The sequence below is a fragment of the Leptonotus elevatus genome, chromosome 13 (genome assembly GCF_054856555.1).
Source record: "Leptonotus elevatus isolate MCC_2025b chromosome 13, RoL_Lele_1.0, whole genome shotgun sequence".
Classification (NCBI taxonomy): Eukaryota; Metazoa; Chordata; class Actinopteri; order Syngnathiformes; family Syngnathidae; genus Leptonotus; species Leptonotus elevatus.
Genome location: NC_141251.1, coordinates 455,807 through 473,359, shown reverse-complemented (window position 1 = coordinate 473,359; position 17,553 = coordinate 455,807). Strand labels below are relative to the sequence as shown.

The 17,553-nt window shown below is 47.1% G+C and overlaps 1 protein-coding gene across 2 annotated transcripts; it reads left to right on the top strand.

Annotated features, from left to right (window-relative positions):
- Positions 1-4,359: 4,359 nt before the first annotated feature.
- On the top strand, positions 4,360-17,166 carry kif11 (kinesin family member 11). Of its 2 annotated transcripts, none has more exons than XM_086093722.1 (27): positions 4,360-4,518; positions 4,706-4,781; positions 5,624-5,753; positions 5,829-5,926; positions 6,055-6,133; positions 6,214-6,399; positions 6,891-7,015; positions 7,099-7,189; positions 7,414-7,559; positions 7,634-7,730; positions 8,151-8,246; positions 8,829-8,917; positions 8,985-9,072; positions 10,006-10,079; positions 10,255-10,369; positions 10,684-10,755; positions 11,165-11,300; positions 11,916-12,088; positions 12,385-12,510; positions 12,597-12,752; positions 13,176-13,303; positions 13,469-13,629; positions 13,808-13,926; positions 14,643-14,865; positions 15,498-15,673; positions 16,216-16,314; positions 16,581-17,166. In XM_086093722.1, the coding sequence occupies exons 1-27, from the start codon at positions 4,422-4,424 to the stop codon at positions 16,689-16,691; spliced, it is 3,267 nt and encodes a 1,088-aa protein (XP_085949848.1). In that variant the 5' UTR covers positions 4,360-4,421; the 3' UTR covers positions 16,692-17,166. The 2 variants fall into 2 exon arrangements, with proteins under 2 accessions (XP_085949848.1, XP_085949847.1); XM_086093721.1 differs by having other exon boundaries at positions 16,578-17,166.
- The last annotated feature ends 387 nt before the right edge of the window (positions 17,167-17,553 follow it).

Below are 17,553 nucleotides of genomic sequence, written 5' to 3'. Positions count from 1 at the left end.
CATCACGGTTCCCAAAAGGTTGCGAGCAGTGGCTAAAGGTTGCAAACGTTTTTGCGAGCAGGAAAAAACGTGTTTGTGAACAAACCCCGTTGCAACCTTGAAATTGCTGACGGCGAACATTTGCGACGCTTGCCGACGTTGATTTCATGTCAGGGTTGGTTCAAGTTGGCAAACCTTCGCTCAACGTTCGAATGATCTTTCTTGGCATGTTCAGCAAATGATCCGCTTCTGTTTGGAACGCTTCCTGAATCAGGAATCAGGAGGCAGAGATGGAAACGAGGCAGTTGGCAAATATTTCAGGGCCGCCGTTCCTGCAAATACCGGGTGGGTTGGATTGCAGAGCAGAGCGGGTTGTGGAACCCCCCCCAGCCCCCCCGCCGCCACCCGGGTCCGTCCTTTGCCCGGCGCTGTTGCGGAAGCTTGTTGAAGGAGCCGTCGGCGTTTGCCGCGAGGATCAATCGCATTGAAGTGACTTTCACATGCGCGTCAGCTGAACGTGCACAGCCTGCGCTGGCAGCCTTTTCAACGCCCACACCTCCAAAAATGTTGCTGGCTATTGTGGTTGTGTGGCGCGCCGCCCACCCGCTGCCAGATGGGGGCTTGGTCACCGCACGCACGCACGCACGCACGCACGCACACACATTTGTCCAGCTCAAAGCCTCCCACACACGCGCGCGCTGTTTGTCTTTCTGCCAGCGTGAGGCACCGCGAGAGCGAGCGAGCTCCGTGGGGACGCTACCCCGCGTCCACCCTTCGCCCACGCGCCTTGCTTGCACGGAGGCTTCAGGGGGGGTTTGGTTTTGTGTTTGGTGGCTGGAGCGTCAGCCGGGGGTCCGGCGGCCCGGCCGAGCGCAGCGCACCGATTAATCATCTGTCATTGGCGCTTTTGGTGACGATGGATCTTTGTCTGGCTCCGAGCTGCTCTGGTGTGCAAACGAAGGCCCGGCCGACCGTCCCGACGACCTTCCGCCTCTCACGTTGGCCGTGCGGCACCTGAGCCTGCCGGCGACGTTTGCTCCGAAGAGACAAACCCGGAAGGTTGCCGGCGGCTGGTCGCACTCAAGGAGGCGCTGACCAACATTTGCCAGCCAATTAGCAATATTTGTCCGATGAATGTTTCCATTCATCCCGACTGCCGATTGTCTTCATTTGGCTGTATTGCAGTTTCTGGCCAATCGCATTTCAGCTTCTCTGTGTTGCCGTGTCAATGGAATCTGCCCTGGGCCTTCGCAATCTTCTCGCGCTGGCCCATGCAATGGGATTTCTTTTGCCAAATTTGCTAGCTGGCAAACAGTAACGTCAACATGTTGCCATCTTCAGAGCAAAACTGTTCAAATAGCGAAAGACGTCATCCGTTTAGCCACTGAAGCAAAAGATGGTGGCTCCAAGTAAAGGCAAGATGGCCGCCCATGGGCGGGCTTCCTTCCTCCTTGCAACCATTGCGTATTAACAGGCCGTTTCTGAAATGCTCCCAACGCCATCATTAGCTCAGCTTTAGTGTTGGCATTAGCTTGCGTGCGTGTTTCTTCCAACTGAGCAAATACGAGACTTTCATCTGAAAAATACTCAACGTTGCACGACAACTTTGGAGATGAGCGAGTGTTTGAAAAAAAAAGGATACAAATCTGACTTGCGTTGTAAGATGATGATCATTCGACGGCTTTTCAGCCATCGTTTGAAATTTCAACAAACTTGGACGGTCTCCAAATGGAAATGATTCACTTTCATCTTCTCAAAGCAAACCTCAATTCTTGTTTGCACGGAAGAAGTGAATTCAAATGTCTTTTTCACTTCTAACTACAACGTGAACACATTGCGTAACTTTTCTCGTTGCGTTGGATCCACCATTTTCAATTCCGATTGAAGAACGCGATTGATGAGTTTGAGTTGAGTTTATTAAAAGGACAGAGTGCAGTAAGACGAGCAAGATGGCTGCACCAGATTGAGCACGATGCTCGTTTCCATCTGTCGTCCCCATTGATGAGCTCCATTCATCACAAATCAACTTGAATCTGCCTCCAAATGTTTCAGGCTCTTTGTACGAAAAGAAAAAATTACTTCAGCATCATTTTTTTCCCATTGATGAAGGTATTGGGATTACTGTATTTTAAACCCTTAAATAAGAACTTTGCATTGCATTGAAATAAGAAGTCAATCTTCATTTGTCACAATTCAACTGGGATCCGCTACTGAAAATGTTCTTATTGGTCTCAACTCATTGATTTAATTGTCACAATTAAAAAAAAGAAGTGATTTGTCTGCCAGGATGACATTATTAAGATTGCTATTCACTAAAAAGCGAACGTGAGCACAACCATAGGAAGTGAAATCTGAATTTCATCCCCTGCATCACAATTCAACTTGCATCTGCTGCTACAAATTGCGTCACCTTGTTTTCGGCTCCTCTATGCAAACAAAGTCAGCAAGAACTTCCAAATGTTTTGCTCGCAGGGATGGAGTTCGCTCGCTTTTCATTTGGACCGTCACTTTCGCACCTTCAAATCCAACAGGACCATCTCAAAGTCCACTTTGAACATTTGCAGCAAGCTTCCGTGTGAGCCAAAACATCCGACTCACCTCAGCGGCGCGTCTCTTCTTCTTCTTCTTCTTCTTCTTCTTCTTGGTCTTGTTGTGGCGGCGTGGAGGATCTCGCAACCCGACGCTCCACAGGAGAAGCACAAAGAGAGCGGCGAGGACGTCCGGACGAGGGTGACGACGACGACGAAGGAGGTCGAGGGCGGCCCCAGCACAAAGTCGCTGGTCACCGTCGCCCCGGGTCCGAGTGGGCTGTGGCCACAAAGAGCCGAGAAGAAGAAGAGCAGGAGGAGGAGGGGCGTGAGGACCAACAATACGATTGTTCCACGCTCACGTTGAAAATTGTCTAAAGACCAAAATGGAGGTTTTGGGACATTATTCATCCTACTGCTTGCACAAGTCAGTAGCTACTCCATCTTCATTCGTGACCTTTTGGTTATACTTTGGGCTGCAACTAACAATTATTTACATCATCGATGCATCTGTTGACTTTTTTTTTCCAATTACTTGATGAATCGGATTTAAAAAACTTATATTTTCTCTCCATGCATTGTAGTCCAAAACAGGATATTATTTCAAATGGGCAGTGCAGCAAATGCTGATGTTGATTGCGTTGTCGGTTCGGTCGGGAACATCTGTCCAAAAATTGGGGAAAGAAATGTTGATCATTGTTTTACAAAGTAAAAGCTGATATTTCTAAATGTCTTATGTGGTGGATTCATCACAAATAATAATCAGTCTACTTTCATGGAGGAGATTATTTACTATTGAGAGGCTGCACTTGTCAACATTTGGACCATTTTGCATTCAACAAAGTCTCGAAAGAATCGATCCAAAATAGTCATCATCAATTTTTGCACCCTTGTAGCATTATTAGTAGTTAAACTTGTATCACTCTACACTGCAAATCTGCCAGTTAAAAGTTCAGGGACGCCCAGCCAGCAAAAATTGGGTTGAAAAGTGAAAAGACATCTTTAAAAAGACGTCCCTTCCCTGTACAGTCTCAACTTGGTTGCCAGGTTGTGGAAAATACATTTTTAGGGTTGAACAGTTTCTGCTTTCATTTCAAATTAAGCAAATGATTTCTTTTTGAGAACAAATCTTAAGCCAAGTCATTATGTCTTATTTATTGACATTACTCATTAATTCTGATTAATCTGAACTTTTTCCATGTGATTTCTCGTTGTAATTGTCCGCATCCAATAAATTGTCTTTACTCAAGACAACTCTGTTTGTAGCCTATGACTGATGTCTTAATAATTAATGGTCAATGTTATGATGTATCCAACTTCATCGGTGTGCATTTGCATTGTATTTTTATCCCCTTTTATTTTATTATTGTTACTGTTGGTGACCTAAAGACAACTATGTACAAAAGATTACAACTATTTACAATGGAGGGCGCAGTTCATTGCGTTTGTCCCCCAAAAAAGAAAAAGTGGTTTAGTAAGTTTTTAAAAGAGAGATAAAAGATGGTCGTTTATTTATTTATTTATTTTTACCATGCAACGGCGTTGTATTTATATTATTATGACGTTAGCTGTGCTCTGCCTTCGTGGCCATTTGCTGTCAAGCCTCGGTACTGATTTTCTATATGGTTTTCATTGATTAAAACAAAAGGACTGTCATAAATAACATTCACATGTTTTATATTGCTCTGTACAATATCATTATTATTCAACGAGAAAAGAAATATAACGAAGTGGGATTCATTCTTCTTCCACCTCCATGATGTTCTCCGGGGAGCAGTCACATGTCCGCCTCGTCCAGTAGAAAGGCTTGTCTCGCCTTGCTCTTCTGCGATTGGCTAAGCGAAATTTAAAAAGTACTCTTTGAAATTTTTGACGTCGTTCGAGCGCCAAGACGTTGGCTTGGCTTGCTGCGCTATGCGCCAAGAACGAGAGCGAGAGCGAGAGCGAAGCCAACAGAACGTAAACAGCCAGCAACTAAACACGACGGCGGAACACTCGAGAAAGGCCTGCGGTAAGTTTGGAGCTGGTCGGCTTCAGCCTCGCGCTATCGGAGATGCTAGCTGTCGCTGTTTGCGTGGTTCGTCCGTTGAAAGTGGTCCGTTAGCAAGTTAGCAAAGCAAGTGGAGCCCTTGCTAAGTCGTCTTTTTAAAAGCAAAAACTGTGTTGACGAAACTCGAAGTTGTCTTGTGTCACCGCAGTCATGGCGTCAAATCATCCGAATGGAGTCAAACGGGACGAAAAGGGGCGAAACATCCAAGTGGTCGTCAGATGCAGGTACAGTACAGTAATGGACATCGAATTCTGCTCATGTTTGTGTACTCAATGCGGGGAGTCGCACCAATGTGATTTTCTCTGCCAATTCGTGAACTGTGTCTAGAATGCTGACACAATTGGCATTTTGGCACTGGTTATTTTGCCGTGACCGACCTGCTAGCGCCGTAACGGCTCTGATTTGCTGGTGTGAATCGGTCATTTTACCGTCATTGCACTAGGCTGGTCACAAAGTTTATTTTGGAGTGATGTTTAGGCTGCAGGTCACGAACGGGTACGAAGTCACCTGCTCAGGTTTTGTACTTGGTCTCGCGTGATTCACAGCAAAATAGCGCTTGGTGTCGTTTGCCGGTCAAGGCAAAAATAACAACTGTGTTTTTACATTTGGATGGATGGGAAAATAAGCCAGTAATGTTTACACTTTAACAAAGACACACATTTCATGAATTTTAGCCTAACTTTCACTCTACTTTACTTGTAACGTTTTTCCTGATTGTACTGTATGCATGTTATGCTGTACATGGCGCAAGTCAGTGTTTGCCACAAATTATTATTTTTTTAACCAACTAGACCAGACTAGTCTACGCTCCTCAGAAAAGTTTGCGATATTCGCCTTTGAGGTTGGGTGGGATGTCATATCGGCCATGGAAAATGTGGTAAAAAAAAAAAAGCCTTCAAGTTGTCAATGTACCTCCTGGACCCTTCGGTTTGTTCTGCTCTTCTCTGATTGGCTGACAGCTTTCAGTCCAAACTATCCACCAAAACGAGTAAAGCTCTGATGTTTAACAAATGCAACCATTATGTCAGCTGAATGTTTTTGAAAAGTGTGCCTTGTTCCCTTTCAGACCTTTCAACAAGATGGAGCACAAGTCCTCATACAACGTGATTGACTGCGATCCACACAGGAAGGAAGTTCTGGTGCGGACGGGAGGCGTGAACGACAAGGCCTCCAGGAAGACGTACACTTTTGATATGGTCAGTTCATTTCCTTTTTTCTCAATACAATCATTTTGTTGCCAGAACGTCAGTGTTGTTGTTTGCGTCTCGCAGGTTTTCGGACCCCCCGCCAAGCAGATCGACGTGTACCGCAGCGTGGTATGTCCAATCCTGGGTGAGGTCATCATGGGCTACAACTGCACGATATTTGCGTGAGTACTCGGAAATTGCAAGCTGGTCCAAAATTCAGTGATGAGTTGAATCGCCCGAATTGTTGCTGTCGAGACGAGGTGCGAATTCCTAGAGGGGCTGAACGTTCTTGTTGGGCGGTGCGTTGCAGTTACGGTCAGACCGGAACAGGAAAGACCTTCACTATGGAGGGAGAAAGAAGTCCGGACGGGCAGTTCACGTGGGAGGAGGCAAGTTGGACGCGTCTGGAATCACGTGGCGGCGCTACGCAAATGGCTCCTGACCGCTTGCGTCTGGCTGCTTGTCGCAGGATCCCTTGGCTGGCATCATTCCCAGAACCCTTCACCAGATCTTCGAGAAGCTGTCGGAGAACGGCACCGAGTTTTCCGTCAAAGTGTCGCTGCTCGAGATCTACAACGAGGAGCTCTTTGACCTGCTCAGTCCCAGTGAGGACGTCAACGAGAGGCTGCAGCTTTTTGACGACCCAAGGAACAAGGTGCCTTTTCCACACAACAATGGAGAATAGACCCCCCCAAAACACATTTGCCAGTAATCACTGTATACTTGCTGTAATGCCCTGGCATGTGGGAAAGGAGAGCCTCAGTCACCAACGTGCTCTTTGGCAGAAGAAAAGTATAACTTAAACACAATGAGACACTGGCGCGGGAGCTTCTGTTGACCACGGTTCACAACCAGACGCTCACGTGTGCTCCAGGCCACACCTCTTAAAGGCACATGCGTTTGCGCAGACACGAGAACATGTTGTGTATTTCCTGTACGTTTTATGCTTGCAGTTTTTTGTGTGTGGGAGGGAGAAAACAAAGTTTGTTTGCATGTTCTCTCGTGTGGATTTTCATTATTTGCGCATGCGTCTGCGATGTCGCCGCAGCTGATGGACGTTTTCTCTCAAACTAACCCAAAACGAAAGAATTCCAGGTTGTGAATTTGAATCACGGCCGACGTGCTAACCTGTTGTGGTGCCGGCAGCGCGGCGTGGTGGTCAAAGGTCTGGAGGAGGTGGTCGTCCACAACAAAGACGAGGTCTATCAGATCCTGGAGAGAGGATCCGCCAAGAGGAAGACGGCCTCCACGCTCTTGAACGCCTACTCCAGGTAAGGCGCGCATCCACATTTGACTCCAAAAAGTTTTGGGTGTTCACGTGCAGGTGGTCTGACTTGTCTTTTATTGTGCGCAGCCGCTCGCATTCGGTCTTCTCGGTCACCATCCACATGAAGGAGATGACGCTGGATGGCGAGGAGCTGGTCAAGATCGGAAAACTCAACCTGGTAAGCAAACTTTGGCAACATGATCATGAAAGTGCAGTGATAGGAGCCGAGTGCTGCCGCGAAAAGCAAAAATCTGCTATCGAATTATTTTCATCACAAAATCGGTTTTGATTGAGTCAATTTGAAGTGTTACCTTTTCAAGTTGAGTAAAATGACATCGGGGAGTCGTATCACAATCGTGACCCCGGGTATAAAGTGCTGTTTTGTGTGTGCGTGTGGTCCAGGTGGACCTGGCGGGTAGCGAGAACATCGGCCGCTCTGGCGCGGTGGACAAACGGGCGCGGGAGGCGGGAAACATCAACCAATCCCTCTTGACGCTGGGCCGGGTCATCACGGCTCTGGTGGAGAAGAGACCTCATGTCCCCTACAGGTGCAGTACACGCATGCGCGCGCACGCACACGTCACAGATGGAGATGACATGACTGTTGATGAACTTCCTGTAGGGAGTCCAAGCTGACGCGCATCCTGCAAGATTCGCTGGGGGGACGCACCAAGACCTCCATCATCGCCACCGTGTCGCCGTCCTCCAGCAACCTGGAGGTGCATTTTTGTCTCACACACAAAACAACGCTGAGATGAAGATGACATTCGCTTGGACTCGATTTCATTGATTTCACTATGAGGCAAAGGAACCATCAATTAACTCATGAAGGCCTCAAGCGCCTGGCAGGAAATGCCTCGATGGGTGACTTTTGAGTCCGTTTTCCAGGAAATTCAACATTATTAAAATGAATTGATATCTCAGCTCCTGAAGCAGATAGAAACATAATTCCATAAAACATTTCAACGCTTACACCTGTGGCGTTCACACAAACATTGTCTACAAACATATTTCTCAACAACATGATTTTGAATTCCTGCTCGCTCGTACCTGTCGGCCTTCAAAAGCACAAAATCGCTTGCCAGATTTCAAATCTTGATCAATGCCAGGTTGATGGTTTCTAACGCATGTTTGCGCAGGAGACGCTGAGCACGCTGGAGTACGCCAGCAGGGCCAAGAACATCATGAACAAGCCCGAGGTGAACCAGAAGCTCACCAAGAGGACACTCATCAAGGTGAGGCCGGCGCCTTCGCACCACAAGCGCCTCACACGGGGATTCATTCGCAGCGCATCCTGTCCACTATATCGGGCTATGCAGCGGTCCTGCAGCGAGCGTGCGCCGACTTGGCCGCGCATCCGGTCTGGACCGATTCAAGGAAATCGAGTCCTCTGCATCGTCACACGGCCCCGACCGACGTGCTGCTGTCGCTGTCTACGTCGCTGTCTACATTCTGCTTTATGGTCGCTCTTGTTGCGCTCATAATGAGCCCATCAATTTGTTTACCGGAAGAGCTTTGCGGGCTTGAAGACGCCGGATGTCTTCTTCCAAAGTTTGGAATGTTGACGCGGAAAACAACGTTTTTAAAAATGAACGGGCTGACCAGAACGTTTGTTATTCTTCTGGAAGGCAGCTCAGACCAGAACTCACAATAACCCCCACAATGCATCTTGAACCAAGCGATTCGAGAGTAGGAAATGAATCAATCACGACAAAGGATTTGACTTTTTAGGAGCGACTCTATGTAAAAATGCTTGTTTGGTGTTGAGGGAAATTAGGACCGAGTGAACGACTCGACGCGCTTTTGTCCACGCTCAGGAATACACGGAGGAGATCGAGCGCCTCAAGCGAGACCTGGCCGCCACCAGGGACAAAAATGGCGTCTACCTGTCAATGGAGAACTACACGTATGTGCCGGCGCGTGTTGATGTTGTATCGCGTGTGATGCGTGTCGTGAAAAGTTCTGCGTTTCAGGAGCATGATGGAACAGACCAACGTCAACAACGAAAACATTGTTGAGTACACCGAACGCATCGCCGCCATGGAGGACGAGCTGAGGAAGGTAGGCGATGGCCTTGGTCAACATTTTCATTTTCTCCTTTTTTGGTTTTGTTTTATTGTTCTGATTTTATGCCATCCAGAAAACACATTAGTAATGATCATCTGACTCAATATGTACGAGAAGCCAGGATTGATGCAGATCTGATCCAGATGGCAAATCTTAATGTGTGAACTGACATGAACCTATTTCTGTCTGTGTGTGTGTGTGTGTGTGTGTGTGTGTGTGTGTGTGTGTGTGTGTGTGTGTGTGTGTGTGTGTGTGTGTGTGTGTGTGTGTGTGTGTGTGTGTGTGTGTGTGTGTGTGTGTGTGTGTGTGTGTGTGTGTGTGTGTGTGTGTGTGTGTGTGTGTGTGTGGCATTGTAAAGCGCTTTGGGCACCATATGGCGTAGTTAAACATAAAAAGCGGTCTGCTAGTTTTTTTTATTAGTAGGAATTACAATTATTGGAGCAAAAAATGTCCTGTGATGTCAAACCAGGATGAATCCACATTTAAGCTTGCTTTAAAATTTTAACGTGAACAGACACAGGCCACTTTTTTTCTGCCTTTTTCTATTCGAGTAGCGCGTTTCATTTCTTGCAGAAAAGTCATTAGTAATGTAAAAATCACAACTTTTGAGCGAGGAAGTCCTGAAATGTCAAACGCAATGCGTGTTCACACGTCTGATAGTTATTTTACGTATTTGAAGTGCTGTATAAAATGTTAACTTATTTTTGTTTCTGGTCACAAAGAAATAGTTAATTATGAGAATGTTAGAAAGAAAAATCTTTATGTGGGGCCAGAAGTGTTCATTTCAAATGAGGTGCAATCCAGATCTGATCCTGATTGCACATTTAACACGTGTGAAGGTAACCAAGGCTCTGTGGTGCTGTCATTAGTAATAATTACAATTGCAGTACCAAACCTCATCCAGATGTTGTGACTGCGTGTGCGCAGGTGAGCGAGCTGTTCGTGGACAGCAAAACCCAACTGGAGCAGTGTGCCGCCGAGCTGGACCACAAGCGGCAGAGGTGAGGTGCCTTTCGCCTCCCGGCAACCAATCGGACCCCCTCGCCATCACAACTCGTTCTCACCCTGGACTGTCGTGGTTTGCAAAACAGTCCAGTCGCGATGGATTCAGTGCCCTCGGAATCGAGGATGAACGTGATTTATTCCCGAGCATCTCACAAGGTTTCCATTACGCAGGCTGGAGGAGACCAACCAAGACCTGGAGGCCACCAAAGACAAACTGGCCGAGGAGGAGCTCATCAGCGGGGAACTGCACTCGACCCGGGAGGATCTCTACAGCACCGCAACTCAGGTGCTGCGCCGCTCCTCAAACGACGTCACACGCTGATTGACAGCTGACATCTTCAGCGTCACTCGGACAAAAAGATTGCTTTGGGACTTGTTCCTGCAATGCAAGTGGTGGCCTCCCTTGTCGGATAAAAGAAAAAAAAAAAGGAACGACCATCTCAAATGCCTGTAAAATCCTCCATAAGAAAAAATAAAATAAAAACAAAACGAGGAACGAGGCACTGTGACATTTGGAGTAGCCACAGTCCTCAAATCAAAACGTCCCTCTGATTTTCTTTTGCTTTTATTCTTTAATCTGATGCGCTTTTGTGTGTGCAGCTGCTGGACACGGCGGACGCCAGCACCAGCGACGTCTTTGGTCTACATGCCAAGCTGGACAGGAAGAAGCTGGTAATGCTCACTTTTGGCATTTTTCACATTTCTTTTATGAGTATAGCCCGGAACATTTATTTTCAAAAAGACATTTAAACCTAAATGCACACAAATAAATATAAAAATAGTTCTAAGTCTATGACAATGAATAAATAGTCATTTTACAATTGTGTGTATTTCAGGAACTAAAGAATAATCTCAAATAAAAATTATAATCAAATGGCCACAAAATGAGGCAACTAACTTTATAATTTTGCATTTGGATCACAGAAGGAATTCCAACAGCCTAACGTAGCGTAAAATCCATCAACATACTTTCTGCTTCTTTTCATCGTCAATAGCAGCACTTCATTGACAAGCCTGCGCTTCGTGTCCAAAGCGTTTCCCTGTCATTTGAATTGCATGTTGTGTGTTGTCGCGTGCGCAGGTGGAGCAGCACAACGTGACTGCCCAGCAGGGTTTCGCCGAGCGCATGGCGTTGGCCTTCAGCGGCATGCAACGCGGCGTCCAGCAACAAGGCGACAAACATCGGCACGTCCTCAGCAGCTATGTGCAGACCATCGGTATGGCCGTTACGTTGTTGACCATCTTTCACTCATTCCTTACTCACTCCAATGCAGATTTGTATGTCGTGCACTAAATAGCTGACTGAAAGTCCCACTGAAGTCACATGGGCGGCTCTTGAACCGCATGTTGGTCTTTAGTGCTTCCCGAACGTGGAATTCATACTTTTTTTTCTCTCTTTTTTTTTGCATGAAAGGGGAGGTCAAACATGACAAGCATTCTTAACGTTTTCTTGCGCTGTAAAATGTATGGAAAAAATATGAAATAACATTTCTGTCAACAAAGAATTGCGTCATAGCCTGCGACAGGCTTTTCCATCAGCTCGGCGGGTGCTTGTTGCATGCAAGGGTCATGAAAATGGCGGGCAACATCAGCAATCAGCAATCATTTCCGCAAGTGATAAGACGGGAACATTGATGCCATTCTCTTATATGGCTCTTTCAACATTTTGGGATGCCGGGAGTCAGGAATGAGTGACGCTCGGGATCATTCTCTCGTTCCCAAATCACTTCAAAGGGATTTTGTGTGAGTGGACGAGAAAATGTCTGAGTCGCTAAATAGTGCATTGGGAGGGATTTCCAAGAGAAGTCGAGTAACTGGGACCTCCGTTCCAGACGGTGTTCTGGCAGTCAACGCAGCGGCGCTGACGAGCGCCATGAGCGGCGTGGAAGGTCTGGTGGCCAACATGGGGCGGCTGGTGGGCGAGGGTACGACGCGCTGGCAGGAACGCCTGCAGCGCCACCGCCAGCTCAGTCAGCGGGACAAGGAGACCTTCGAGGAGCTTCTGGTGAGCAAACGCGGACAGCAAACGTGGACGTGATGTGTTCACACACACAATCGTTTTCTCTTGTGTCTTTCTCACTCTATTACTCTTTTCTCTTGCTCTCATTTTGTCTGGCTCTTGCTCCCTTTTTTCTGCCTTTCTTTATCTTCCTGCACTCTTCATTTCCTCACTTGCTCTTTTTCTTTTACTTGTTTCCTCTTTCTTTCTTCCTCTTTTTTGTTCTCGTCTGTCGTTTCTGTCTCTTATTTTCTCTTTTGCTCTCTCTCTCTCTCTCGCTCGCCCGCTGTGCCTGCATGTAGGGGGAGCACCAGCGAGACATGGAGGAGGCCCTTCAGGGTCAGACTCTGACGGCTCTATCAGTGCTCAAAGAGCTGAGCGCTTCCCTCAGGAGCACCACCGAGGAGCAGCATGCGCTGGCTGACAAGGTTGTCAAGTCTGCGTTAAAAAAAAATCAAATCGATCGATTTTCTTTAGTTCTCACGGTATGCTTTGGTGCTACGCTGTGCGTCAGGTGGAGGGCATGAAGGAGATGGGCGAGTACTTCAGCGGCCTGGCTGTAGAGCTGTCCGCTCTGCAGGAGGTGACGGTCCAGAAGGTGCAAGAGCTGCAGGACAAGCGTGACCAGTTGGAGGAGCACATCCGCAAAGCTCAGGAGAAGAACAAGCAGGTAACAAATGCTTTGCTCTGTTTGGCTCACTAACAAGCATTAGATCCATTTTGAACTCAATAATATTTCAATTTCAAGCTTGTTTTCAGACTGTTTCAGGCCAGTGTTATAAACAAGGGTTCATTTTTGTTTATTTTTTATTTTTGAGTAGTTATGTTTAATTGGCAGTAGGATAATTAAAGACTCCTTGGGGGGGGGGGGGGGGGGAAATATCTCCTGTAAAGTAGTATTGAAAGCAAAAAAGTTTTGAAAGCCTCGCTGATTTGCATGATCAAGTTTGTCATCTGCAAAAAAAAAAAAAATCGTAAGAAATGGCACTATTGATTCCTCCTGGCTGGTGCAGGCAAGAGAAGGCTTGGCGCTGGAATGTGGTGGTGTCTTGTCTTCTCTTTCCAACTTGTGAGCTTCTTGTGCCTCCTCCAGAGTTTGAGGATGTTGCAAGACCAGCTTGACCTGGTGGCCACGGAGTCCCACAAGGATTACGATAACCTGTGCTCGTCTTCCGAGGCCCTGGCGGCTCCTTTTGTAAGCCTTCGAGAGAAGCTCAGCAGGTGAACTGCCGCCGTCGTCTGTTGTGACGAGCAAACAAACCTCCAACGAATCCACCCTTTCATTGCTTTGACAAAGAACAATGAGCAATTTCAATTGCCAATTCAAACTGGAAAGAAGCAATGATATACTGATCGTCACATTGGTTCATTTGTGCTGCTCCGCAGTGGTTACAGCTCAGTGAAATGTCAGGCTTCCACTGGGGCGGAACTCGTGTGCTCCACTTCCTCGTCCCTCGCCAAAACGCTGCGACTCCACGTAGACAAGAGCCAGCGGGCCCTGGAGGAGGCCGCCGGTTATTGTGAGAACATCGAGCGCAGCGTGTCAGGTGCGGGTGCGGGTGCCTACGCTTATCCCAGTCAGCTGAATGATGAGCAGCGAACGATTCACTCATTGCCTACCCCCTAATCAATACAAGGGGATTTCTAGTGGACATTTTAGTCCACTCCATAAAACTAGCCACCGTGAATGATTTCCACCTTGTCCCGGTCTCCATGTGTGCGCAGGTGCGCTTCAACGAGGCCAGGACTGGCGCTCGGCACTGGAGCAACACGGGGACGAGCGAGCCCAGGAGCGCCTCTCGCTGGTGGCAGACGAGTCGGCCGACGCTCGCGCCCTCAATCAGGTACAGGCGCTGTCGGGTCGTCCGTTGAGGACAAGCATGGGCAACTTCAATGCTGGAGGGGGCCACACATTTTCAGCGGTGCTTCTGTGGGGCCACACACACGTTCCAACAAGATGGATGTCAAAAATGCCATCAATTTAAATTCTGACAAAATATGTCGTCTTGATACATTTCTCAACGTATGTATCAAAGATCCACTATCCTAAGCCAACCTCATGCTGTTATTTTTATTTCTTTATTTTTACCAATGTAAAGGGCGCGCTTGTATAAAAATGACCATTAAAGGACGGCAAAAAACGGCTGAACAGTAAACTAACTCATTTTGTGCATTTTTCACAAGAATTTTAATATTATTGAGGTACTATGTTTGACTTGCAATCCAATTTCCGCAAAGAAATGATTACGTTTGCTTACACTTTAGTCTATGGCAGTATAAGGCCTGGTGCAACTAAGACATGTCTGCCATCTAGTGGTAAATCCGTGATACGACAACTTCAAACTACAGTTGAGCCCTGCATACTCGCTGTGGGACTTTTCATTTTGATTCGAGAAAACTGCTTCATGTGTACAATATTGAAGTTGAGAAACAAAAATCAGGATCAGCAATTGGCTGCAAATTGTGACCGGCATTTATGATTGGCTGTTACACGGTGGGTATGCCAAAGGCTGCCAAGCGCCCTGTGCCACTCCGACTTCCTCCTCCGTCTCGCCCCTAGAGTGTGAAGACATACAGCGCCGGGCAGCTCGGCGTGTTGGAGGCGCAGCTAAGGGCCCAGCAGGAGGAAGCGAAGCTGGCCCTGGAGAACATGCGGAGCCAAACCTCCTTGGACGGCGCCGCCCTGGACCAGCAGGAGGCCGTAGTCCGTGAGCAGGTGGACGCTGGTCGCCAGCTGGTCCAAAACTTCCTGCAGGAGCAGCTGCGCCATGACGTGCCCACAGGTGAAACATTTGAAACATTTTGCGCATAAAACTGAAATAAAGCAAATCTTAGCGGTGTGTGGAAGCAAAACAGCCAAAATGCCATGAGGGGGGGGGGGGGGTTATTAGTTAAGGATTATGGCTTCAACTTATTGTAATAATTGATTCACTTTATTGATAAATGGGACATTATTATTTTAAATTTCTAGTGCAGGAAATGCACAGCAACAAAAAAATTGCTTTCCGTAATGCCGGTCAAGAAATTGGCAAAACTGTTTTGACGTAACTGAATTTGAAAAGGACGCTTTTTCCAAATTGGTTGTAGTTTTCAAGATCCTCCATATTTTTCACTTTTTGAAACAAATTGGCATAAATGGACTTTTCCTCGATATTCAAATTTTAGGACCAGCACCTGTAATCGGTCAGCTTGACAGAAATGTGACAATATTTGCTGAAACTTTCAAGGATTTTGACAATTTCAAGTGATTGATTTTCAAAATTGATGATACATTTGATAGAAAGTACAGAAATTTCCATCAAGTCCGTAACGACCGGCGGTCTAATTCACTGAGCACACAAACTGCCATCCGTCACGTCAACCGACCTTTGATTGACACCTGTCGCTGTCCGACCTGCGACGCCCCCCCACTCAGGTCAGACGCCGCAGAGGCGGGGCTTTGTGTACCCGCGCCAGATGACCCAGATGCGGAGCCGTACGGAGATCCTGGAGAGTCTTAAGAGGCAGCAGGAAGAGCTGAGGGCCGACACCGAGGAGGACGAGCAAGAGGACGACGACTGCGACGGCGACGACGACGACAAACGCAGCCAGGTGAAGTGCCAGTCTTGATCTTGCAGCGGCGCCTCCACGGGCGAGCTTTCATTTTGTTTGCGTTATCCTGCACGTCAAGATGTTTGTTATAAGGAAGCGTCTAATACGCAACTGCCTGAGAGATGTAAAAATGTGCCACTTCAGGTTGTCATGCCCTGGCATGAGGGCAAGGAGAGCCACATTGGGATGAATACCATACAAAATTAACATAAATACTACCCTAAACCAGGATAAGTGCAACATTTGTGAGAGCTGCTGTAGGCGGTAGCTGATGTTCGGGCCGCAGACCCGAACCCGGCTCAAACTTTTACCCCCTCGTCTTAAGACGTTTAACCTGATTTACTTCAATCTTGGGCTGTACCATATCAACTTAAGTGGAGGTACCACTGAACATTTCATTTTCAAATGTTACAATGGAATTATTGAATTCACGACACCCGCTACCAGTTGGAACTTGGGTGGTCATTTTGAGATTGAAGTGTGAGCGTGGAGCACAAACGTTTGCGTAACGTTGGCGCGTTTTGATCCTGTGCTGCTTTCAGGGCTCCCTGGATGACGAGCTGAACGAGACCGCGGCCACCGAGTGCTCCATCGACGAGAACCTGGTCTGCAATGACGCCAAGCGCCGTCCCTTCTTCAAGGTGAGCACGCGTCTCGTCTCGTCTCGTCTGGCGGCAAAGTATTCTTCGCATGAGATCGCGCGTATTGCGGGTGGCGCCGCGTGTAGCGCCGCGTGTAGCGCCGCGTGTAGCGCCGCGTGTAGCGCCGCGTGTAGCGCCGCGTGTAGCGCCGCGTGTAGCGCCGCGTGTAGCGCCGCGTGTAGCGCCGCGTGTAGCGCCGCGTGTAGCCGATGGCGCTCCTGAGCAGCATCTGAACGTGTTGCCTTGATTTGTGTGCGCCCCAGCAGAAGAAGGCCAGCAAGAAAGACGGCAAGATCTCCAGCAGGCCCAAAGCAGGCGAGGGCGAGGCTGAGCAGACCCCACAGAAATCTCGACTCCCACTTCGCTGTCAGAACTAAACATCCGTGTTCCCTTGTTGGCTCTTGGTCGCTAGTTAGCGAGCGTTCTTGCCTTTTAATCCGTTTGTTTGTTTTAATATGTTCACATTCGTTGAATGTTCTGTGATTGTGCGTTTTTGTTACGATATTAAAAGTCATTTCTAAACTAAGCAAAGGAGTGTACGTACAGTAACTGAAGTACGCGGGAGCCTACTGGGGGAAAGTATCCACACTTTGTGACGTCACAATGAAATGAAAACAAAAACAATCGTGCTGAGGTCAGCACAGACGGCGCCAGTTTGACTTATTTTGTGCATTTTCTTTATATAATATAGATTTACTTTAAAGGTATAACCAAAAATGGTGATAGTTTCTTTTCTCTTTTTTTTTGGACTGGTGGATTAAAAGCATTTCCATGAGAGAAAAAAAATGGATTTGATACATTCAATTAAGTTGCAAGTTTGGTCATGGAGGCAATTAAAATCGAGTCAACGTACTGCTTCAAATGTATTCCTATCATGCTACTCCTTTTATTGTGTTAGTTGCTATGACAAGTACATGTTTGTTGTGTGTGTGTGTGTGTGTGTGTGTGTGTGTGGGTGGACTGGTGGACTGGTGAACTGGTCAATTTCATTTGGTTTGTTCATGAACAAGATGTTCAGCTTACTCTATACATTTCTAGTCTTGATTATTTTAAAAATATAAAGAATAGAATAAGAAATGTAAGGATAATTTTGTAAAGGTAAATAGTTAATTTGCCTAATAATATGGTTTAGATTCACCCCCCTGGAAGAAACGAATTTTTCACAGCATGCCTATGTGCACACATTGTACACTATTAATGTACAAATACAAAGATGAAAAATTAAGACAAGATAGAGAT